This window comes from Neofelis nebulosa, chromosome 4 (assembly GCF_028018385.1).
Source record: "Neofelis nebulosa isolate mNeoNeb1 chromosome 4, mNeoNeb1.pri, whole genome shotgun sequence".
Taxonomy (NCBI): Eukaryota; Metazoa; Chordata; class Mammalia; order Carnivora; family Felidae; genus Neofelis; species Neofelis nebulosa.
Genome location: NC_080785.1, coordinates 7,377,189 through 7,401,685, shown reverse-complemented (window position 1 = coordinate 7,401,685; position 24,497 = coordinate 7,377,189). Strand labels below are relative to the sequence as shown.

General features: G+C 52.2%; 1 protein-coding gene across 2 annotated transcripts; it reads left to right on the top strand.

Annotated features, from left to right (window-relative positions):
- Positions 1-1,443: 1,443 nt before the first annotated feature.
- On the top strand, positions 1,444-22,996 carry ZNF783 (zinc finger protein 783). Of its 2 annotated transcripts, none has more exons than XM_058723934.1 (7): positions 1,444-2,559; positions 8,888-9,289; positions 9,377-9,503; positions 9,668-9,796; positions 16,734-16,862; positions 17,914-18,006; positions 19,810-22,996. In XM_058723934.1, exons 1-7 carry the CDS (start codon positions 2,554-2,556, stop codon positions 20,646-20,648), a joined length of 1,725 nt encoding a protein of 574 aa, XP_058579917.1. In that variant the 5' UTR covers positions 1,444-2,553; the 3' UTR covers positions 20,649-22,996. The 2 variants fall into 2 exon arrangements, with proteins under 2 accessions (XP_058579917.1, XP_058579916.1); XM_058723933.1 differs by lacking the exon at positions 1,444-2,559 and adding an exon at positions 5,409-5,602.
- Positions 22,997-24,497: the final 1,501 nt, after the last annotated feature.

Here is a 24,497-nt window from a genome sequence, read left to right as displayed (position 1 = left end):
AATACTATTTATTTTTCGCTGCTCAGTTTAAATTTTTTTTTTTAATGTTTATTTTTGAGAAAGAGTGAGACAGTGCGAGCAGGGGAGGGCCAGGGAGAGGGAGAGACAGAATCCAAAGCAGGCTCCAGGCCCTGAGCTGTTAGCACAGAGCCCGACGTGGGGCTGGAACCACGAACCGGGAGAACATGACCTGAGCCGAAGTCGGCCGCTCAACTGACTGAGCCACCCAGGTGTCCCTCGCTGCTCAGTTTATAAGCCCCCTTGTGTGAATGCTTCCCTCATGTGTTTCTTATTCAACAAATCTATATATCACACCTGTCATCTAGGCACTTTTATTTTTATTTATTTTTTAAAATGTATTATTTTTTTTTGATGTTTATCTTTGAGACAGAGAGAGAGAGATGATGTGAGCGGACAAGGGGCAGAGAGAGAGGGAGGCAGAGAATCCGAAGCAGGCTCCAGGCTCCGAGCTGTCAGCACAGAGCCCGATGAACAGCTGGAAGTCAGACGCTCAACCCACTGAGCCACCCAGGCGCCCCGAGGCACTTTTAAACACTTGGGATATTTAAGTGTACAAAACAGATCTTTGCCCTAGTCGAGTTTATATTCTATCAAAATCTGTCTCCTCCTTGTGCTGCGTGTTTGCATAACCCTTTCCCAGACTGGTGCAAGATTCCATTCCACCTGAGAGTGTCCGCTCACAAGGATCTGAGTAGCCTCCGGGTGCAAGGTCTGCAGAGGATGTGGACGGCTAAATCAGACAGAGATCTTGCTCTTGGGGTTTACAGGCTGTTAAGGGAATCTAATACAAGGTAAAATTATATGTCCCAAGTGAGGCTGAAGGTCTGTTAGAATTCAGAGAATTCTTAAGTCGGTTAAGCATCCAATTCTTGGTCTTGGCTCAGGGCTTGATCTCCGGGTTGTGAGTTCAGGTCCCGAATTGGGACCTGCACTGGGTGCGAAGCCTACTTAAAAAAGAATTCAGAGAACAATTACATTTAGTTGTGGGGGTTGGGGAAGGCTTTATGAGAGGTGAATTTTTTTTTTTAATGTGTGTTTGTTTTTGAGAGAGAGACAAGAGTGCAAGCGGAGAAGGGGCAGAGAGAGAGGGAGAAAATCTGAAGGAGGCTCCAGGCTCCACACTATCAGCACAGAACCCAGCGTGGGACTCGAACTCACAAACCACAAGATCATGACCTGAGCCAAAGTCAGACACTTAGCCGACTGAGCCACCCAGGCGCCATAAGACGGGACTTTTGGACTGGACCTTTAAGGATGGGAAGAAGGATGGGGTGCCTGGGTGGCTTAGTTGGTTGAGCATCCAACTCTTGGTTTCAGCTCAGGTCATCTCTCACAGTTCATGAGTTCGAGCCCTGTGTCAGGCTCCGCGCTAACAGTGTGGAGCCTGCTTGGAATTCTCTCTCTCTCTCTCTCTCTCTCTCTCTCTGTGCCCTTCCCCGCTCACTCTATCAAAATAAGTAAGTAAACTTAAAAAAAAAGGATGGGAAGAAGGACATTCTCGGTGAAGCAACATAAGCAAAAGAGACATTATAGGGCATGTACAAAGAAACACCAATTCATAAGATTTGGCTGGAGGGTGGGATGTGAGAAGAGGAATAGTCGGGGATGTGGTTGGAAAGATAGGTTGCAGTCAGCCTCAGGAGTTTGGATTTTATTGAGTTAGTAATGGAGAGCTCAGAGTTTGAGCAAAATGGTGAACTGATTCTAGCTGTGATTTGGGAATATTAATGTCATGAGAGTTACATCATGTGGGGTGGGGTGGGTTTTTTGGTATTCTTTCTTTTTTTGGTTGGGGTAAGGGGATATGTTAGAAGGTTTCTGAGGCCAACAAGAGCCAATGAAGACCTGACGGTACAGCTGTGATGGGAAGAGAGTGACGGACAAGGATATTGGATGAGATCGCTAAGGTAGAGTCAACAGGATGTGATGCGTTTTGAAGACAGGGACCAGACTCTACAGCTCTGAGTACCAGGGCTTTGCACTTACCTGCTCTCCATGGTTGTTGAACGATTCCGTATAATGGGTATTCCCGGAATAGGGAGCTCAGTATTGTCTACACTAGGCTCCCGGGGGGAAGGGGGGGCGTGGTTATACTTCTGGTCTCCCTCTGCTAATACTTCCCTTCCTAATGCTTTATAATTCTGCGTGGGCCCATTTCCTAATCTAAGTTACAAGCTTGGAAATAGGGCGTGTGTGGAGGGGGGCACAGGAATTCTTTTTCCGAGCTGCGCCTATCCCTTGGCTCATAATGTGCCGATAGGACACTCGCACTTGAGTATCTTGACCCCACGCTGAGTGACCCTAGGTGGTGGTGTGGTGGGCCTCAACCTCTGACGATACCACCTTCTGCAGGAGAGGCCTGAGGGTACACTGTTTCAGAGTGACCTACACCTTGGCAGAGTCACCCCTGTTCCTCCAGGGTCTGCGCCGCCCTTTTGGAAATCCGGTGTTGTCAGCTCACCGAGAGGTATTCAGGCCCAGGAGATCTGATCCAAAAAAGAGCAAACTCACCAGAAACATTAATAATTAAGGATGCAGGTAATTGTAACTTCTATTAGAGCTGCACAAGGGGGTTCCTGGGTGGCTCAGTTGGTTAATCAAGAGTCAGACTCTTGATTTCAGCTCAGGTCATGATCTCCTGGTTCATGGGTTTGAGCCCCACGTTGGGCTCTATGCTGACAGCACGGAGCCTGCTTGGGATTCTCTCTCTTCCTTTCTCTAAATACATAAGTAAGTAAGTAAATACATACATACATACATACATACATACATACATACATACAAAAAAGCTACACCAGGCTGGTCTGCCCAGTAAACCACATCGTGGTGTAAAGTTTTTGTGTTTTTTGTTTAATGTATTTATAAAATCCGAGCATGGGAATGGGAGGCAGCTGTGGGAACCTGATAAACAGGGCAGTGGTTCTCACAGTATGATCACCACATCAGTAGAATCAGCATCACCGGGGAGCTAGTTAGAAAAACAAATTCTGGGGGCGCCTGGGTGGCCCAGCCGGTTAAGCGGCCGACTTCGGCTCAGGTCATGATCTTGCGGTCTATGAGTTCGAGCCCCGCGTCGGGCTCTGTGCTGACAGCTTGGAGCCTGGAGCCTGTTTCGGATTCTGTGTCTCCCTCTCTCTGACCCTCCCCCGTTCATGCTCTGTCTCTCTCTGTCTCAAAAACAAATAAATGCTAAAAAAAAAAAAAAAAAAAAAAAAAAAAAACCCAGATTCTGGTCACCCCCACCCCCACCAGCCTCAGACTTGGACACTCCGAGACAGGTGCCCAGCAGTCTGTGTCTTAACAAGCGCACCAGAGGAACATGATGCACACTGAAGGCTGGCTACCACAGACTTACAGAAACTTTCTAAGAATCTAAGACGGCTGTCAAAAATTAGAGCACTCTTTGGGGCGCCTGGGTGGCGCAGTCGGGTAAGCGTCCGACTTCAGCCAGGTCACGATCTTGCAGTCTGTGAGTTCGAGCCCCGCGTCGGGCTCTGGGCTGATGGCTCGGAGCCTGTTTCTGATCTGTGTCTCCCTCTCTCTCTGACCCTCCCCCGCTCATGCTCTGTCTCTCTCTGTCCCAAAAATAAATAAAAAACGTTGAAAAAAATTAAAAAAAAAAAAAAAATTAGAGCACTCTTCCCTGAACAGAGCTTGTTAAATACTAATGTTTTCTTCTCCAACTCATCTTCCAGACTCTTTCTGTTTGCATTGGACATTCTTATTTTATAAGACCACAGCCTACCAGGATTTTATAATCCTTAATACATTTGTCTGACCAACCCCTGATGAGATGCTAAGGATGCTCTTAATGTTTTTCAGCACACATTTGCAAATTCTTAGGCTGGGTTATCTCAACAAGGATCTTCACAATGAATGAGGCCATATATTGACTTGATTTTTCTTATTAAAATGACACTTCCTGTAGCACCTGAGTTGCTCAGTCGATTAAGCGTCCGACTCTTGATTTCGGCTCAGGTCAGGATCTCACAGTTTACCGGTTTGAGCCCCCCATTGGGTTCTGTACTGACAGATGGGAGCCTGGAGCCTGCTTCAGATTCATTCTCTCTCTCTCTCTCTCTCTCTCTCTCTCTCTCTCTCTCTCCCTCCCTCCCTCCCTCCCTCCCTCCCTCCCTCCGCTGCTTGTGCTCTCTCAAACATTAAAAAAAAAAAAAACACTTCCTAAAGAAATAAAAATAAAAGAACGCTTCCTAACCTTGCCCCAAATTCTAGGGGTGCACCTTACTTGGAGAAAGTCAGTTTCTTTATTGTAGGTCAGTTGACCACACTTTTGCTTGGATCAAATATATGGGCAAATAATTTTCTTTCCTCCCTCCAAAAACAGGAAATACTAAAAAAAGAAAGAAAACTGCAGAGTAATTTCTAGTGGGAACTATTTTCCGACTTGAACAGAAACTAGGATGAATGGGAAATGCAGAAAAGATAGAAAATAAAACTTTAACTGCATAGGCACATTTTACTTTATATTCAGTGGTTAACTAGATGAGGAAAATGGGTCCCAGATTGAGTGGTTTACTCAAGATGTGTCAGGGCCTGAATTAGCGTTCGATTTACTCTTGCTGCACACCCAGTCGGGAGCCAAAGCTACAGAAGATCCCCAGTTGGTGGCTGATGGGCAAGTGAAGACTGGGTGTGGCACACAGAGAGCTCTGCAAAGCGTGCCTGAACTGACGGAGTGTCTGCTGGGGAAGCAGGCCCCAGGGAAGGAGGAGGAGACCCAGGATTCCGGGGGGGTGGGTGTTGGGGAAGGGAGGGAGAGCTTTTTGCCCTTCTTTCTTTTCTTTTCTTTCTTCTTTCTTTCTTTCTTTTTTTTAAATGAAATAATTTTTTCCTGAGGGCCTTCTATTTGCTCTGGAAAACTAAACAAGTAGTTATCTGTCCCACCCTACCCCACCGCTGGGCAAAACGTGTATACCCAAACTAATAGTCACTTTGGGTCCATTAGAAGTGTTAAAATGGTAAATCTGCATACACTTCAGATTCCCCGCTGAGGACGGCCCTTCCTCCCCCACACAAAGGGAAACTCCCACATTTTCTTAGTGTCCTGAAAGCTTGTTTCGTTAGTAACCTGATCCGATTCTCCCAAGAGGGACGCTGGGGCCCCAGCGTCCTAGAGGGGTTAGGGGCCAGGGCTGGGTCCACCAAGCTGCTCCTGCACGGGGTCCGCGGGTCGCTCCCCCTCCCGCCGAAGCCGGGCTGGAGGGGCCCGCGGCAGGTCCGCCGCCCGCGTCCACTCCCGCGGCCCAGGCCAGGGCGGGCGGCCGCCCTCCCCCGGGTGGGCGCGCGGAAGGCCGCGGGCCGCGGGCGTGCGGTCCTTCAGGCTGCAGGGGGCGCTGTGCGCACCCTCGGGCCCGGCCGCGAGCACAGCTCTTGTTTAAAGGGCCGGCGGGGCACGTGGCTCGAACGCAGCTCGCGGCCGCCCGGCAGGAGCTCCGAGGCTGGGCGGCTTCGCTCCGCCTCCGCCGCCGCCTGCGCGCTGCGCCAGGCCCGACAGGCCAGGCCGAGGAGAGCCGCCGAGAGAGGGACGCGAGCAGCCATGGCCGAAGCGGCGCCCGCCCGGGTAAGCGCCCAGGCGCGCAGACGCCCAGACGGGCCGGGGCCGCCGCCGCCGCGAGGGCCCGCGAGGGTCTCGGCCCGGCCGGCGTGGGGCGGCCCCGCGGCGTGGCCTCCTGGCCCGCCGCGCGGCCTCCTGGCCCGCCGCCTCCGTCCGGGCCTGCGCCCGCGCCCGCGCCCGCCCGGTCCGCCCCGCCGACCCCGTCTGGAGTCCGGGCCGGGCTTTCGGGCCGACCGGCAGGGCGGCCCAAACGGGCAGGCGGGGCGGCGGGCGCCGGCCGGAGGCCCGACGGCGGGGGACAGGCCGGGCTACCCAGTAACACCTCAGATGACAGGCCTCACATTAGAACAGAGTGGCTGTTCCCCCCCCCCCCCTTCCCCGTCCATTGTCTTCCCGGAGGCGCGCACGGAGGACAGGGTCGCCAGCCCCCAGCACCATGTGGTTCTGACAGCCACAGAGTCTGAGGGAAGGGACCCGCCCAAGGTCACTCACCTAGTCGAGGCCGCGGCCAGGACTTTGGAATTACGCCCCCTCGAAGGTACCCAGTGTTCTACTTTTACCTGAGAGACAGGTGTTGAATGCTGCTCAGGAGAGGAATTGTAGGTAGATTTTTTTTTTTTTCTACGATTAGCATGTTGGATTAGATTACTTGTATTCTTTTAGAATATTGGCCGATAATGTGCAGTATGCCCAATTCGGAGAAAAGAATCCTTTGGCTATTTTTGACGCACCAGAAAACCACTTGCAAACAGAGCTCAATAAATAGCTTCTATTAACGCATCTCAGTGAACTTTTTGAAACTTTGATTTTTGTGGATCCTTTTACAGGAGAAACTTCCTCTCCCTCTTCTTTAATGAGTTTGGTGTGTGCTTCCCTTAGGGTTCCCCGAGTGCAGGGGAGAGAGAATGAGGGTGCGAGTACTGTGGTTACCAACCTCCACCCCGCGCCCCCCCCCCAAAGCATTTTTGTGACTACACTGGTGACAGCACCAGCTCCCACCCAGCCCAGGGCCACTGCCTCAGAACTTTTTCTGGCCATTCCTACCCACTCCCTCCTTTCCCTCTGCCATCATACAGTACCTGAGATTCCCCAGAAACTGCCCAAACAGGACAGAGTTGCCCCCAACTCTTGTTAGCCCATCATATACTGTCGTTTATCATGACGGTTTCTGTACGGAATTTTTCTCCCGGCGAAGGAAGAGCCACATCATTTTTTCTGCATTCCCACCTTGCACCTTTGCAACGACAGGTGTTCAGTAACTGTTAATTAATGTTTCATTGTGTAGTCCTTCATTCATTCACTAGGTATTAATTGAGCATCCGCGGTGAGAGAGGCGCTCTTTTAGAAGCCGGAAATACAACTGGGAATCACAAACACACTCTCGGGAACTCATGTTCTGGGGGAAACAGACCATAACACAGATAGATGCGTAGAATCATCACGGGTTATTAGTGCTGTGAAAGAAGGAACCCACCGCGGCGTATTTTAGATGTGTTAGTCGGTGAAGGTCTCCATGGGGCTTTGAGCTGGAGCCTTAAAGATGAGAGGAAGCCAGACGCGGAGAGGTGCAGGGAGAGCCAAAGCCGACATGGAGGAGGGTTATGTGTCCCAGGAATCCAAGGAGGCCAGGGTGGCCGGAGTGTAGTAAATAAGTGAGGTCGGGGGGCAGGGTGAGGTCTGAGAAGCTTAGATTCTGTTCTAAGTACGCTGGGAAGCTGTTGAAGAGTTTCGAGCAGGGGGCTAAAATGGTCTAGCCTGTTTTTTAATGCTTACTGACTACTCTGTGGAAAGTGTATGGAGGAGAAGGGAAAATTAGCATTGCAGCAGCTCTCTGGGTGGACCGGGTGATGGCAGGGGAGAGGGAGGGAGCAAAGAGGATGGGTTTAAGTTTGGAAGTCAAACGGATAGGACTTGATGGTGGTTTGGCCGTGAAGGAGGAGTGAACTGGGGGAGTAAGAGGTCAGTTCATCCTTCCAACAAGGCTTTTAGCACCATGTACCGGGACCAGGCCATTGCACGAGCTCCGGAAAGGCTTGTGCACCAGGCGCTGAGCTAAGGCGCCACAGGCTTTCAGGACAAGGCTCCTGTCCCCTCTCCATCTGGGTTAGGATGTCCCGTTTAGAGATAACATAATCTGCGCACAGAACGGAAGTGGATACCACACCGGGGCGCCTGGGTGGCTGAGCGTCCAGCTTCGGCGCGGGTCATGATCTCCCGGTCTGGGATTTCGAGCCCTGTGTCGGGCTCTGTGCTGACAGTTCGGAGCCTGGAGCCTGCTTCGGATTCTGCGTCTCCCTCTCTCTGCCCCTCCCCCACTCGTGCCCTGTCTCTGTCTCTCAAGAATAAAGAAACATTAAAAACAAATTTCTAAATAAATAAAAAAGAAGCTCTTTCCCAGGGTGTCGAAGGATGATGAAATGACAGAGGGGGAGAAAAAAGCCCATGAGAACTGTTTCATGCTGTGTCCCTGAGCCCAGAACCATTATCATTGTCAGCATCCTGATCATTATCATCTTAGCTGAATCAACATAGGGCGGCACACGCAGCATGCACGTATTGCGTATATGATGCGGTGCTAAGTGCTTTCAACAAAGATTGTGTCATTAATTCTCAGCACCCTACCACCTGAGCACTATTATTGTTCCATTGTCTAGATGCGGAAGTGAAGTTGAAAGATGTGTCAAGACCTTGCCCAAAGTCAGTGGGCGGAGTTGCCAGTTGCACCCAGGCTCTCTCACTGCAAACCTCATGTCCTCTGTGCTTTAAAGCCTGTGCCTTCATTTGTAGAGGAGACTAAGACCCAAGGTGGAAGTCACCTGAGACCCATGCCTTTGGCCATGTTTTTTCTCCTGTTTCCCACTTGCTAACACCTTGGTCCAGCCGGGGTGTTTCGTGTCCCTGAGGCTACACTAACTGACGTCCTAACTGATGTCCCTGCCTCCCATCCCACACTGCTGCCTGGCTGGCCCTCAGGATCCCAGACGGGGCTTTATCAGGGCAAGTGTTATTGTGAGGCATTGGATTGTATATATTTTTTTAATGTTTATATATTTTGCGGGAGAAAATGTGTGCACCTGTAGGTGCAGAGCGAAGGGCAGAGGGAGAGAGAGGGAGAGAGAATCCTAAGCAGGGGCCTCACTGTCAGTACACAGCCCTATGTGGGGCTGGATCCCCTGAACTGTGAGATCATGACCTGAGCTGAAATCAAGAGTTAGACACTCAACCAACTGAGCCACCCAGGCGCCCCGATCGTGTCGTTGTCATACCATCTCCCCTTTCTCGTGTGGACAGGCTCCAGAGAGGGACAAGCAAACAGGGGACGAAAGCCCTTCGACACCTTCTCTGTCACCCCAGCCAGCTGCTGAGAAGAACTCCTACCTGTACTCCACGGAGATCACACTGTGGACGGTGGTGGCCGCCATCCAGGCCTTGGAGAAGAAAGTGGACTCCTGCTTGGCCCGCTTGCTGACCTTGGAGGGGCGGGCGGGGACGGCCGAGAAGAAGCTGGCGGACTGCGAGAAGACGGCCGTGGAGTTTGGGAACCAGCTGGAGAGCAAGTGGGCCGTGCTGGGGACCCTGCTGCAGGAGTACGGGCTGCTGCAGAGGCGGCTGGAGAACATGGAGAACCTGCTGAAAAACCGAAACTTCTGGATCCTGCGGCTGCCCCCGGGCAGCAAGGGGGAGGTCCCCAAGGTATCCCTCGGGCACCGGGGGTGGGACAGCGCGCGGGGCCGTGCCCGTAAGCGTGTGGGTGAGCGCACGTGGTGCTTGTGGTTCCAGGTGCCCGTGACCTTTGATGACGTGGCCGTGTATTTTTCCGAGCCGGAGTGGGGCAAGCTGGACGAGTGGCAGAAGGAGCTCTACAAGCACGTGATGCGGGGCAACTACGAGATGCTGGTGTCCCTGGGTAAGGCCGCGTAGGTGGGGATCTGTATTCACAGATTGGCCTCCGGCAGGGCAGTCTCTGTCTTCGCTTTGACTTCTGTTCTGCTCCGTGTCTCTCCATCTCTGTGGACAGCCGGGTGGCGGGTGTCCAGTCTTGACCCAGCTCTCCTTCCATTCTGTGCGCAGATTATGCTATCTCCAAACCGGACATCCTAACCCAGATGGAGAGGGGAGAGGAGCCTTGTCCTGAAAGCCTGTGGGGTCATGAGGAGGGGAGTAAGAGAGAGGCAGCACGTCCCAGGAGGCCAAGCCCTGGTGAGTGGGGGCGAGGTGGGGGGTGGGCACACCGAATTGGAGCCCTGCTCCCCGGACGGGCTTTCCAGATGTGCTGTGAGGCCAGGAAGGGAGCACAGGCCCCTTTACCCAAAGCGGGGCCCGCTCTGTCCTAGGCCGGCCTGGTCACAGGCTGTTGGGGGGGAGGGGAGGGCTTTCGCCTTAGAGCCACAGGGGTCGGCAGTGGTTGGTTATTGTGAGGACTGCGTGGCAGACGTAAAGTAAAGCGCACGTGTGCTGCGCATCGTGTCAGTGGGGCCTTATTCCTGACACTGACCCTCCTGGCACCGGTGCATCACGGGCCTCCCACCTCTGCTCCCCGACCTAAGCGGTGGCTGCGAGGCCCGTGGTGCACCGGCTTCCCTTTGTGGTGACGGCCGTCTCGGAGGGGCGGCCAGGGCGGGACCCTAGCTGGCCAGCTGGCGCGCTGTAGGACCATGGTTCTAGCAGGTCAGAATCTTCTGGGAGGGTTGTTTTTGTTTGTTTGTTTGTTTTTGTTTTTAATAAAATGAAGAAAGTAAAGTCGAGAGAAGGGCAAGCGCACCCCCCGAATGACGGTCAAGCACATTCAGCAAAGATCGATGGTTTGCCACCTTGGCTCCATCCGTCTCTTTCTTTCCTTTCTCTGAACATAAACACCAAAATACCACTGTCTCACACCCAGCAGATTAGGATCTCTTCCCAAGTCCGTGTTGTGATTTCCCCGATTGTCTCCAAAATATTTCCTATAGGTATCGGGTTCTATTTCTAGTCCACCAAAGTCCACGTGTTGTATTCGGTTTATAAAAAAATCCGTAAAACAGCCTGGGAACACCTCCTCCGCCATTTAGCAGCTTTACTGAGATAGCTAACTTGCCAAAACCATTCGTATACGACGCAGTCCGTGTTTCTACTGCATTCACGGTTGTGACCATCACCGCCGTCTGTTTTTAGAACTTTCTTGTCAGCCAGAGCCGAACCTGTAGTTGTTAGCGGTTCCCTCTGCTTGCTCCCCAGCCCGAGGCCAGGCTGCTGACCTGATTTCCATCTCTGTAGATTTGCCTCTTCTAGACGTTTCTTGTCAATGGAATCCTGCTGGGTGTGACCTTCTGTGTCCACCTACTTACATTGAGCTTGTTTTCCAGGCTCACCCACCTCTGCACTGTCCCTGGGCCCAGCTGGGTGCGTGTATATTACACATTCTGTTCCTCCCGTTCTTCAGTTGATGGACCGGCCCCCACCTCTCCCTCTTTAACGTCATTTATTTGTTTGACCTTCTAATGCCATTTATCTTTTGAATAGTTTTGTGTTTTTTTTTAAGTTATTTATTTTGAGAGTGAGAGCGCGTGTGCACAAGAGCCTGGAAGGGGCAGAGAGAGGAGAGAGAATCCCAAGCAGGCTCTGTCAGCACAGTGCCCGACGCGGGGCTCGACCTCCCGAACCGTGAAATCATGACCTGAGCCGAAACCAAGAGTCGGGGGCGCTTCACTGGGCCACCTGGGTGGCACAGTCGGTTAAGCTTCCACCTTCGGCTCAGGTCATGATCTTGCAGTTTGTGAGTTCGAGCCTCCCCCTGTTCCTGTGCTCTCTTCTCATAAAGAAATAAACATTTAAAAAAAAAAAAAAAAAGAGTCGAGCACTTAACACTTAACCGACTGAGCCACCCAGGTGCGCCACGTCATTTACCTTTTTAAATGCCACTATTTCCCGTATTCTGGATTTGGTGTCATTTATTGTTCTTCCGTTTTTTTGCATTTCCTATAAACTGGTAGATCGGGAGGCCTGTTTGGATTCCGGCAGACTCTTACGGGCAGGATTACTTCAGAGGTGGTGCTGTGGGCTCCACGCTGCCTGTCAGGAGGCACAGAGGCTCCCCTCGCCTGGCTTTCCAGTGCTTTCCTTCCCCTGCTCTTCCAAAGCTCCCCGCAGCTCACCTGATGACATCAGTAGTCACTGAACATGATTGCCCGGATTTGTTATTCCATTAGGGGTTGCAAAATGGTGAAATCCTGTCCTCCTTATGCACCAAATAGCTGAAATTCTTTTGTAAAGAGTAATTTCCTGAATCAACTCTTTTAGTTCCCCGGAAATGCAGTCTGTACAGAACAGGCAGGAGAGACGCTGAATTCTTTTCCTTCATCATTTTTCAGAATGAAGAGCTATTTATTGCCTTAGAAACCTGCAAAGGTGACCAGTACTTGAGCTTTTTACGTTATTATTATCATTGTCGTTGTTGCTGTTGTTATTGTGACTTCATAGACTGTTGAATATGTTATATGTGCCAATCCTTCGCAGTCATTATTTTTTGTGCTTAAATTGTCCCATCTTTAGCTCACGGCAGCCCCCTTACGTTGGGTTGTAGGTCATTTTGGTGTGACTTCAGTGGCTTTTCAGATTCAAGATGTTCTAGAATCATTTCCTACCCCAGACCTGGAATACAAATTTCTCCATGGAGTTTTAATTCCTTTCAGTGATGAATGATATTTGGAGACCACAGTATCAGTGCCAGTAGTGGCTAATTTTTGGTATTACTTCTAAACCTTTTCAGAAAATATGTGGGTTTTTTTTTTTTTGAGAAAATGGTTATTTTTGTAAAGAAAAAAAATCATGAGTTCATAGTGATATTTCTAACTCAAATTTAATGTTCTTTGATCTTATACTTGTGTGTCACTTTTCTTTTACATGGGAATGTTAAACAATTACACTTTTGATTAAAGCCTGAGATTTTTTTTTTTTTTTTTTTTGTATAGCTCTTTTGGTCTTCTGAATGCATTCCATTCGGGACCTACAGACAAAATAATGCCTTTTAAGGTCCCTTGAAATAATTATTTTCTCTATGTGGTTATGTCATCAACTTGATATACAGTTAAGTTCATTTGCTTCTATTTATTTTTAGATTTTTAGAAATGGCTCTTTTTACTTTTCGATTTAGCCATTTGAGTATGTAAGGCATGTTATGTTTGCAAAGTCAAATTGGTTTAACAGGATACATTCAGGGAAGTCTTATTTCCATCGTTGTCCCCTCCATGTCCCTACAGATAACGATTTGTATTAGTTTCTTGTTGGTACTTCTGGTGTTTCCTTTTGAAAAGGTCAGTAACACAGAGATACATCCCTGTCTTACACAGTCTGCCCTGGGCATCGCTTCACACGTGTAGGTAGAGATCTTTCTCCTTTCTTTTGTGGATGTGGAATGTTCTGTGGCGTGATACACCATAGTCCGTCTACCCAGTCCCCATTGGCGGACCTCTGGGTATTTCCAGTGTTTTACTGATAGAAGTCATGCCGACGGGACTATGTTGTGCCTAAGGCAGTTCGTATTTCTGCCAATGTATCTTTGGGATAGATTCCTAGGAACTGCGCTGCAGGGGAAGTAAAGGCATATGTAAATTTGCCAGAAGTTACCACCAAATACCCCTCCGTGGGGCTTTACCATTTGCATCTCCCTCAGTGTTGTGAAAGAGAGCCTCCTTCCCCACTGGCCTGCTAGCAGAGAATGTGGTCAACCTTGTAGAATTTTTGTCTACCTAATAGGTAAGAAGTATGTCAGTATAGTTTTTTTTTTGTTTTTTTAAATAACAGCTTTATTAGATATAATGAACTCCCCATGCAACTCACTCATTTAAAGTGTCCAGTCCATTGGTTTCTAGAATATTCATAGAGACGCGCAACCAGCAAACACAGCAGTCAATTTTATAAAACTTTCATCACCTCAGACACAAACCCTGTACCCTGCAGCTATCACCCCCAACGCTTTCCCAGCTCCTCCAGCTCTGAGCAACGACACATGTTTCTGACGATACACTTGCCCTGCCTGGACATTTCATATAAAAGGAATCTTAGAATCTGCGGTCTTTTGACTCTGGCTTATTCCCCTTAGCATAATGTTTTCAAGGTTCATCCGTGTTGTACTGTGTATCAGTATTTCATTTCTGTTTTCTTTTCTCTTTTTCTTATTGTGGTCAAATACATATAACAAAATTTACCATCGTTGCCTTTTTTGGGTGTGCTGTTCGATGGTATTAAATACATTCATAATGGCACGCAGTCGTCACCTCCACCCATCTCCAGAACCCTCTTCACCTTCTAAAACTGTAAACTGTAAAACTGAAACACTATACCCGTTAAACAGTACTCCCTCCTTCTGTCCCCCTCCCCTAGCCCCTGGCAGCCAGCGTTCTACTTTCTGTCTCTATGATTTTGTCTACTCCGAGTCGCTCGTATCAGTGGAATCATACCGCATTTGTCTTCTTGTGACTGGCTTATTTCACTTAGCATGATGTCCTTAAGGTTCACCCATGTTTTAGCCTGTCAGAATTTCTTTCCTTTATAAGTCTAAATAACATTCTGTTGTATGTGTGTACCACATTTTGCTTAGCCATTCATCCCGTTGATGGACACTTGGGTTGTTTCCATGTTCTAGCTATTGCGAATAACACTGCTACGATCGTGCACGTACAAATACCTCTTAGAGACTCTGCCTTCAGTTCTTTTCGGTGTATACTTCTAAAAGAAATTTTTTTAAATGTTTATTTTTGAGAGAGACACACAAAATGTGAGCGGGAAAGGGTCAGAGAGAGAGGGAGACACAGAATCCGAAGCAGGCTCCAGGCTCTGAGCTGTCCGCACAGAGCGCGACGTGGGTCTCGAACCCACAAACCGTGAGATCAGACCTGAGCCGAAGCTGGACACTTAACCGACTGAGCCACCCAGGCACCCCTCAGTGTATACTTCTAAATGGAATTGCTGGATCATATGGTAATTGTATTTGTAATTTTTTGAGGACTCTCACACTGTTTTCCATAGTGACTGTACCATACACTTACCTACATTGTGCCAAGGTTCCAGTTTTTCCATGTTCCTACCAACAGTTACTATTTTCTGTTGTTTCTTTTTGATAGTGGACATCATTTCCCTGATGATGGGCGATTCCAGGCATCTTTTCATGTGCCTATTGGCCATTCGTATATCTTCTTTGGGGAAACGCCTATTCAAGTCCTTTGCCCATTTTTGAGTCAGGTTGTTTGTTTTTCTGTTATTGAGATTTTTTAAAAGTTTTTTTTTAAGTTTATTCATTTATTTTGAGAGAGAGAGAGAGAACACCAGTTGGTGAGGGGCACAGAGAGAGGGGACAGAGGATCCCAAGCGGGCTCTATGCTGACGGCAGAGAGCCTGATGTGGGGCTTGAACTCACGAGCTGTGAGATCATGACCTGAGCCGAAGTCGGATGCCCAGCCAACTGAGCCACCCAGATGCCCCATCTGTTATTGAGTTTTAGGAGCTCTCTACATATTCTGGGTATTAATATCTTGTCAGATATGTGACTTGCAAATATTTTCTCCTGTTCTGGGGATTGCCTCTTAACTCGATAGTGTGTTTTGATGCACATATTTAAAAAGTTTTCAGGAAGTCTTGTTTGTCTCTTTTTTTCTTTTGTTACCTGTGCGTTTGGTGTCCTGTCCAAGAAATCATTGCCAAATCCAATGTCTTGAAGCTTTTGTCCTAGGTTTTCTTCTAAGAGTTTTGTGTTTTAGGTCTTATATTTAGGTCTTTGATCCATTTTGAGTTTATTTTTGTATATGGAGTTAGGTAAGGATCCAACTTTATTCTTCTGCGTGTGGATGTGCGATTTTCCCAACACTATTTGTTGAAAAGTCCTTTCCCTGTTGAGTGGTCTTGGGACCCTTCTCAAATATCTTTTGACCAGATATGTGAAGGTTTATGTCTTGGTTCTCTGTTTCTTTAGGCTGCATAGTAAGTTTTGAAATCAAGAAGTCTTTCAACTTTGTTCTTCCTTCTCAATATTATTGTTGCTATTTGGGGTCCCTTGAGACTCCATATGAATTTTAGGGTGGGTTTTTCTCTTTCTACACTTGATCTTAGCCAAAAGGCTGAGAAGTAATGGGGTTTTCTATTTCTGTAAAAAATATCGTGGAGGCTTTAATAGAGATTGTGTTGAATCTATAGATCAGTTTGGTAGTATTGACGCCATAAACATGAAATGTTTACATTTACGTATGCCTTTAATTTCTTAACGCAGTGTTTTTTTTAATGTTTATTGTATGTATGTATGTATTTTGAGAGAGCACAAGTGAGCCTGGGAGGGGCAGAGAGAGGGAAAGAGAGAATCCCAAGCAGGCTCCATGGTGTCAGTGCAGATCCCCACATGGAGCCTGAACTCACGAACTGTGAGATCATGACTTGAGCTGAATTCCAGAGTCATATGCTCACCTGACTAAGCCACCCAAGTGCCCCTCTTTCTGCAGCGTGAGGGGGGGTAGAGGGAGACACAGAATCTGAAGCAGCCTCCAGGGTCTGAGCTGTCAGCACAGTTCCAGCGGGGCTGGAACTCACAAACCATGAGATCGTGACTTGAGTCAAGGTTGGAAGCTCAACCGACTGAGCCACCCAGGCGCCCCATACAACAGTGTGTTTTTAATGGTACCTCTCTCATTATGAGTGTGGTCAAATATCTTTTTATGTTTTCATGGGCCATTTAAATTTCTTATTCCATAAACTCTTTGTTCATCTCTTTTGCCCTCGGAAGCTTTTTTAAAAAATGCATACTTTCTAGGCCTACCTAGAAGTCACGGTGATGAGAATCTTGGGGTGCTTCCAAGGGGATCCTTATACATCAGCCTGGTGTAGGACTTGTGATTGGGAGCCACTGTAGTACCGTTCTGAGCTGGGAGTCCCCAAAAGCCAGATCGTTGGCCCTGCTGTGTCGTGACCTGTCTGGGACTATTGCACGAGTTACTGTGCTGTCCCTTTTCCTTCTCTTTTAGCCACTAATGGTCAGTGGAGCCCACTGCATGATCATAACCTGGGTTTGACCCGACGCCCCCTGGTCCCAGTGACTGCGTGTAGCCATTCCTCAGAGGCTCCTGCCACCTGGGGGATCCCTGTGTTGTCCTTAGCATCCCTGATTTGCATTCTCCAGGTCTCCCTCCACATCCAGAGCACATCCTCAGCCCCGTCAGCCCTGCCCAGGATGAGCCAAAAGAAGGGAGGGCCCCCAGGCACGAGCAAGACCCAGAAGCAAGGGGAAGCCTGGACGGAACCATCGCTGGTGAGAGAGGGCCGCCGGGCAGCGGTGCGGACGGCACCTCAACGGCGGCCCCAGACAGGCGGTGCTGAGAACGGGTGCTAAAGCTGGCAGCTGGGAGGGGTGGCGGGGACCCGGCTGCCTGGAAAGGGGACCCCTGAGGCAGGCCTTAGAGGAAGATTAGATTTTGGCTGGGAACCGAGGGCATTTTCAGCAGAAGATGGTCTGAGCAAAGGCGTGTGTCCCTAAGGCCTGGCTGGGCTGAGGGGAAGGGCACACGAGGGCAGGCGCTGGGCCTCCTCAGGCTTTGCACACGGGGCACACGAACTGGGCAACCTGTGTCATATGCCTGGAACAGCCCTGGCATGGGCATTCCTCCGTAGATGTCCTCTTTCTGGAGCCCGTGAGGGGCTCTGTGCCTTCCGTCCCCCCTTCCAGTGATCTCTGCGTGCTTATGTTTGAAGGACATTTCTGTCCATCCATTCCCAGAAATGGAGTATCACGCAGAAGGCATGTAGCATAACATGTGGCATACCAGAGCCTTGTTCTCTGCCTCCAGACTGCGCTTCGCCAGCTCCCGCCCCCGTTCCTCCTCCTCCTCCAGGGGCCTGACTCTTCCGGGCTGGGTCGCCTTCTCTCCAGTCATTTCTGTGACCCTCCCCCAGTGAATATGAGCTCGCTGAGGTTGGAGGTGACCCTCCCTCCCTCCCTCTCCCGAGTCCCTCCTTCCCGGCCAGTGTGTAAGGAGAGGGAGGACCTTCTCACTGTCCTTGTTCCCCTGCAGACCTGGCACTGTGCTCCAGGGGCCTCCCCACACCCTCTGGGTGACAGGGAGTTGTCAGCACTGACCCAGACGGGAACCGGGGGCATGGCCTTCTCGGCCCTCCTCTCACCTCTGACGCAGAGGCCGTGCCGTGGGCAGTCCTCCGGTGGATCGGGCAGTCCTCCAGACAGAGCCCTGGAGCCCCCTCTTCCTGGCAGGCGTTCGAACATGTCTGGGGGCTGCTTAGAGATACCTGTGCTGTCCATCAAGGGCCCGCTGTTGGGAAAGGCCCTCACGGACTCTCTCTCACAGGTCCACCAGCATCGGTTAAACAGGAGGAAGAATCTTCAGGTGGGGAATCTCCAGCCTCCCCTCCCAGGGACAGCCTGCCCAGCAGGGGGCCAGGTGAGTGAAGGGAGAGGCCCCGTGGCCACAGCAGAGCCTTGGAGGATCTTGGGGGCCCTTGGGAGTGGGGTGGGAGGTGGCAAAGTGGGACCTGGTGAGGGGCTTCCTCCCGAGGGGTCCCTTCCTCATCCCCGGGTACTGGTGCCCTGGGGCTCTGGCAACCCAGACCACGTAGGTCCTGGTTTCCCCCCATTACATGTGACCCGGTGGAAAGGTGCTGCTTGAAAACAAGCTGTGTGCACCCGGTCTGCAGTCTGGCGACAGAACGGCCTCCCAGCAGCCCTGGGAAGTGGTCCAGGCTCACAGCTTCCAATGTCTCCCAGTTTGTATGTGGTGGCCTGTGACTTAAATTTCGTTCCCTGGCCTCGAGTCCGTAAAACCAGGCTTACAACCTGATGAGCGGGAAAAAAGAGAGCAATTGTTGCCCATTCTGGCTTTGGGGTGGTTTTCTGCCCTAATAGAAAGCGATCCGGTTCTCACCTGGTTCCACCCTGGTACCTGCTTTGGTGGGAGCAGAGGTGAGATTTGGGCCCACCTTGGGGTGGTGGCATGGTGGGAGTCCAAGCTGGAGATGGGCTTCAAACCAAGAGATCTGGGACCCTTGGCCTTCACAGGGAATAGGGCCTGAGACCCACAGTTGGGCCATTTCTAGTACAGAAATAAAATTCTGTCAGGAATTATCTGTGCGGGTCACCAGGAAGCTGCATCAGGCAGGGAGCTGCAAGGTCCTGACATCAGGAGGTTCTGCAGTTAAGGGTTCACTGCAGCCTGCCGGGGTGTGGTTTCAGTTCATGCTTCAGCAAGAATAGAAATCCCTCTTGTCCTAGACCTTGGACGTTTCTCAGAAAGGGCTAAAGGTTTCGTCTTAAAGGGCCCAGGGTAAGGTTCGCTGTCAGCTTTTGAGCCTCAGCTGAGCTCCGGGGCGCTGGGGGAGGTCAGAGAAGCCAGTAGTTGGGGCTGATTCCAGAGAAGCTCAGAAGGGAGCGGCAGGTAAAGGATTTGGAAGAATGCAGCGTTCCAGCAGGGCTTGTGGCCGGAACCTTCCTTCCCAGCATCAGGGACCCCTGAGGGCTGTTGCTGCGACCGCTGTGCTGCTTCAGGTCTCCCTTGTCTCCTCTGTTCTGGCAGTTCCTATGCCTCAGTCCCGCCTCAGAGTCCAGGGTGACCCACACTGAGGCCCAGCCAGGAAGCCCAGGTTCTCGCGCCTCCTGCCTGTCATTAGAGAGCATGGCGGCAGGCAGGTGGCAGTTGCTCAGTGTAGATTTGTTATGTCGATGAGTAGCTCAGGGTGTGGCTACGACATCCACCACTTTCAGGCCTGAGGCTTCTTACTTAGTCTGGCTGCCCCAGGGTTCACTGTCCTTCGTAGACGGGAACTAAAGTTGTCAGAACTCTTGGGGACCCTGCATGGCCAGTGTATCTCGGGGTCCACAGTCTCCCCTGCCCCCACCTACCTATTGTCTTTCATTCCGTCTGACCTCCCGGGTCCTGGTTTTGCGGCTCTGTCTCTTCTCTCCTGATGTCCTTAGCTTGGCCTCCCAGGATGGGCCATCGGAGCCTCTGGGCTACGTGACAGTAAACAGACTGGATGATGTTAGGAGGCAATGCCTGCTTGCTAGGGCCAAGCGAACAGAGTCCCTGATCTGTGCTGTGAGCTCGTGGAGAAGAAAGGACTCTGTGCAAGTAGGTGCAGGATGGGTGCAGATGTGGCCAGAGATGTGCCTGGAGGCCAGCACCGGGTCGAGTGGCCTGGGTGGGGGCCAGTGTGGCCCACTTGAAATCAGTGGAGATTCCTCTGTCCAGGTGGTGGTGGTGTGGTCATCAAGACAGAAGCACAGTCTGAGGACGAGATGACACCTGAGCAGCTCTTCCTGGGGGAGTCCCGGAGCCAGACCGTGTGTCGAATGCCCAAAAGGCCCAGGAGCAGGACTGGGGGCCCTGGGCGGCTTCATGCCTCCGGGGTGCCGCGGGTGCGGGCGGGGGACCCGCGGGCCGGAGGGGCCGCCGGGGAGCCACCCCGCATCCTCCCTCGACGCCGCGAGCGGACCTTCCCCTGCCCCGACTGCGGGCAGAGTTTCCGCCTGAAGATCAACCTGACCATTCACCAGCGGAGCCACGTGGAGGAGGAGCACCGGGAGGCCCCGGGGAGCTCGCCCACCGGCTGGGGGGAGGACCACTCCACACTGGAGCCGGGGGAGGTGGTGGTGCCGGGCCCCGTCATCCGCTGGCTCCCCGACGATCCCGGAGCGCGCCGCTCGCTGGCAGGCCGTCCGTTCATGGGACGGAGGCCGGCGGCCACCAAGGTATATCACTGCAGCGAGTGCCTGCGCTTCTTCCAGCAGCGGAAGAGCCTGCTGCTGCACCAGCGCCTGCACACGGGCGACAGTCAGGGCTGGCCCACCTGTCCCTACTGCGGCAAGGCCTTCCGCCGGCCGTCCGACCTCTTCCGCCACCAGCGCATCCACACCGGCGAGCGGCCCTACCAGTGCCCTCAGTGTGGCCGGGCCTTCAACCGCAACCACCACCTGTCTGTCCACATGCAGACTCACGCCCGGGGCCAGGCGGGCCCGCACTTTTCCGCTCCCTCTGCCGTCGTGGGGAGTCCACCCCGGCCCAGGCCCAGCCACACTGAGGAGGGCTGACCCGGCAGGAGCCCTGGGGGTGGGGGGGGCCCTCTGCTCTCCTGGGCACCCCCAGCGGGACTTCTGTCCGCCTTCAGGCCTTTCCCCTGGTGCCTGACGCCCGGTTCCTCATTCTGGGAAGCTTTGGAGAGGTTTTTTGTTTGTTTTCGTTTTTCATTCAGATGGGAAGTGGCGGCCTTTTTGGTGACCGTCTGTGTGTGGCCAGATGCCTGAATTTCCTAAGTTTCCTAAGTTTGTCATTCTTTGCTGCCTTTTCTACATTCCTGACTTAGAAAGGACCCTCGAAGGTTTAGAGGATGCCCAGTTTCGGTGAGAGACTTTGGCAGGTACGGGAGGCGGGTGGGGGGACTGGAGACAGTGGCCCTTGCAGGTAGGGAGCGACGGAGACACTGAGGGCCTGCAGTTTTGTTATTGTACACAGAGGTCACAGCAGAGTGGACAGTTTGAAGGGTGGGCACTGGAAATTTGAATTTCCTACTTTTGTTATTTGAAACCTTCCCCAACCCCCCTCCTTATGGAGCTTTTCTGATGCTTTTGTAAGTATTGTGTGTGGTTGCAAAGGGGACCAGGAGCCCCCAGGGGCAGGAATTCTCCTGCCACCTTGCATGTGGGGACAGCAGGGGGGCTCTCCACATCAGCCAGGGTGTTGACAGGGATTCCTTGGCTGCTGCCCTGGAGACCAGGTGCCTTCCCAGGTATGTGAGTCCCCGTATTCCAACATCCATGATTGATTTTGGTTATTAGTTGAGAGCGGGGAAACAAGTCGAAAGTGGATGACGCCTCCTCCAAGGTCTCAGTGTTAATGGGTACGCACGCTCCTTGCTGGGAGGGGGGTGGGTGCTTTGAGGGGAGGGATGCAGACCCAGCCATAGGAGGCTCTTCCCTGCCAGGAAGATCCTGGTGTGGGTGAGGCTGGCCAGTCAGCCTGGACTTCTGGGCTGCCGGGCCTGACTTGCCACCTTAAAAGAGGGATCTGTTTCCAAGAACTTGGGGCCGGTAGCAGAGAAAGGCCAGATCTGGGTGGATTTTTTTAACCACTTCCATTTCAGGTTCCTCACTTGTCAAAGGGGGTAATGACCCCAGCGCATCCTACCTCACCTTAGGGTTTTCAGGGTCATAAAAGATTTAGAGGCAGTGGGGCAAACGGGGAGTGTGGTTTGATCCTGCAAGTTCAGGGCCCCCTCTCTGTCCCATTCCAGCCCCCCCCCCCCCCCCCCGCCGGCCCAGCCAGAATCCCTCAGAAAGGACCTTTATTTTCTGGAGTGAGTGGAAGGTCCTTTGGGTGCAGAGTGTGAGGTGAGACATTCCCATCGGCTACATCCCCTAGGAGCCCTTTGTATTTCATCGGAACAAATTCTTACAACAGCAAGGAGGTTCAAGCCGTGGAAGTTGGAACAGCGTCAGCCCTCCTGGAAACATTGAGGGCAGCTAGCATCTTGTGCCTCTTAAGTAACACCACCGTGGGTGCTACCTAGAGACTAGCTCTTGGTTTGGGTGATTTTCAAACTGGAGTAATGGGTCCTTAGCTGTTTTGACTGTTGTCTTATTTTTCTGGCACTGTGTGAAATGGCCGGCATTCAGGCCTGCTTCCCGGTGCCTGGGTCCCTGGCTGGGCCACTTCTTGTGGCCCCCTCTGCCCTCACGCCTCTCCCAAAATCATGAACGGAGCTGGGGGCAGATGGGAACATTGCCATAACCTTTGGGGCAAGAATGAGTAAACAAGTCTGTGCGAGCTCAGCCACACTCCCCTGGGCTTTGGGAGAAGGGGTGCCACCCTTCCCTACTGTGCATTCTTGCTTCTCTGCTCTGACATCCCCAACCCTCTCTCCAGGAGCCTCACCAGTCAGGACTGGGCTCTGACAGGATGTGGTGTAAAGGTAGCTGCTCTGAGCCTGCCCCTTAGCGCTCAGAGCTGGTCTCCGGTGTTTCCTGGGGATGCCTCAAGGCTCCGAGTTCCTAGGCCTTTCTAATGCTAAATGCCCTGTGTAAATACTGGGACTCCAGTGGTCGCGCGAACCCGGGGTGATCGGGGTGATCGCAGGGCACAGGCTCCCCCTTCTTCCAAAGCTAAGGCCTTAGGAGTTTGCCTGGCACTCAATCGGTGTTCAAGGAGCATTCTTTACACCAAATGAATCCACGGATGCTGCGTGGTGCGGAAGCAGAGGGGTGCTCCAGAGTCCTGGAGACTAGCACTTGGTTTGGCCCTTAGACTCACTCCTAGCTCCGGGTCTCGGCTTCCTCCTTTGTAAAACAAGGAAGGGTGGGGTCCTGGCGCTTAAGGCCCTTCAGAACTGTGACGGTGGCGGCCCTTTGCCTTCATCGGTGCTCAATAAATATGTTGGACTCAATGAGTGCGTGCGCATGACCTGCTTACAGCTTTCCGGGAGCCGGCCCTACGGCGCAGTCTGTCCGCCCGGCTGGCGAGCAGCTCCCGAAAGGCCGAGCCTGGGCCTGCATTCGCGCACGAGACCCCGGTACGCGCGTAGACGGGCTTCCGCCGCGGGGGGCGGGGCCTCCTGGGCCAGCCAGTGGGGGACCGGCTCCCAGCCCGCGGGGACTAGCCGCCCGCGCGGGCCGGGGGCGGAGCTTCCTGGGCTGGCCAATGAAGAGCGGGCTCTGGGACGCGGGGCGGGTCCCGTACGGGTCTAGTGGCGCCGCCTGCCAGGGCCGCCGCGACGCCGCCGCCCTGGGCCGCAAGGTCTCAGCGCGTGCCCGTGAGAGGGGGGCCGGGGCCGGTAAGGACGGCCCTCTCGGAGGATATCCTGGAATTGGGGAGACTCAGCCTGAGGGGAGGGATGACGACCGGGGCGCTTGAGGCCGCAGCGGCCAAGGGGAGGTGTCTGAAGCCGAGGATGAAATACCCTCTCCTTTCTTGGCCCCAGTTTACTAGTCTACGGACGTAGCCACAAGATTTCCGAGGTTCCAGCCAGCCCTGGTGTTTGGTGGACCAGCTCTGTGGGTCAGGGTGTTGGGCGGTTGGACCGTGAACGTCCTCACAGGAGACACCCTCCAGGGCTTTCCTTTTGGACCTGTCCTTCAGCCCACCCACCCCGTCCCGAACACTGACACCTTAGAGAGACCATCACCCCATCGTCACCCCCTTTTCCATGCTGAGACCAGTTGCTGTTGGGAGGTTATTTTCACGCCAGTCTAGGCCCTCGCTTTTTTCCTGTGACACAGTCTTGCACCTGACTCTCGGGATCCCATAAAACGCTAGGCCTGAACTCTGACTTCAGTGAGGATGCATTTGAGTGCCTCCTCCCTCTTTTCCAAAATGCTGCGAGAAGTCCTTCCTACTGCTACTGCGAGGGGGTCTGCATTAGAGAGGAATTTTGGTTCTGTGTGTTTCGGCTCAGATTTGTCTTCGTCTGTCCCTGGTCTGTGTGGCAAGAAGTGTCAAGATGAGGGGCGCCTGGGTGGCTTAGTCGGTTGGGCGGCCGAGTTCGGCTCAGGTCACGATCTCGCGGTCCGTGAGTTCGAGCCCCGCGTCGGGCTCTGGGCTGATGGCTCGGAGCCTGGAGCCTGCTTCCAATTCTGTGTCTCCCTCTCTCTCTGCCCCTCCCCCGTTCATGCTCTGTCTCTCTCTGTCTCAAAAATGAATAAAACGTTAAAAAAAAAAAAAAAAGAAGTGTCAAGATGAGATTTTTCTCTGTCTCTGACGGTAGGGTGTCCTCCCCTGGTAGAAATAGCTTGGAAATGATTTTAGATACATTCCTGGGTGTCACGTCTGTGACAGGGCATTACAGGAATATAAAATGTGCATCCTTAGTCTGCGAAGGCCGGATCTTCCTCCACCAGGCTACACCTTGTACTGATCAGAGGCCAGACTCAGAAACAGAACAATTACGC

Excerpts from the sequence above, each read along its gene's own strand:
- ZNF783 (XM_058723933.1), top strand. The coding sequence starts at position 5,579 with ATGGCCGAAGCGGCGCCCGCCCGG. Across the intron at positions 9,504-9,667 it reads CGAGATGCTGGTGTCCCTGG|ATTATGCTATCTCCAAACCG; the intron begins GTAAGGCCGCGT and ends TTCTGTGCGCAG. Across the intron at positions 16,863-17,913 it reads CCTGGACGGAACCATCGCTG|GTCCACCAGCATCGGTTAAA; the intron begins GTGAGAGAGGGC and ends TCTCTCTCACAG.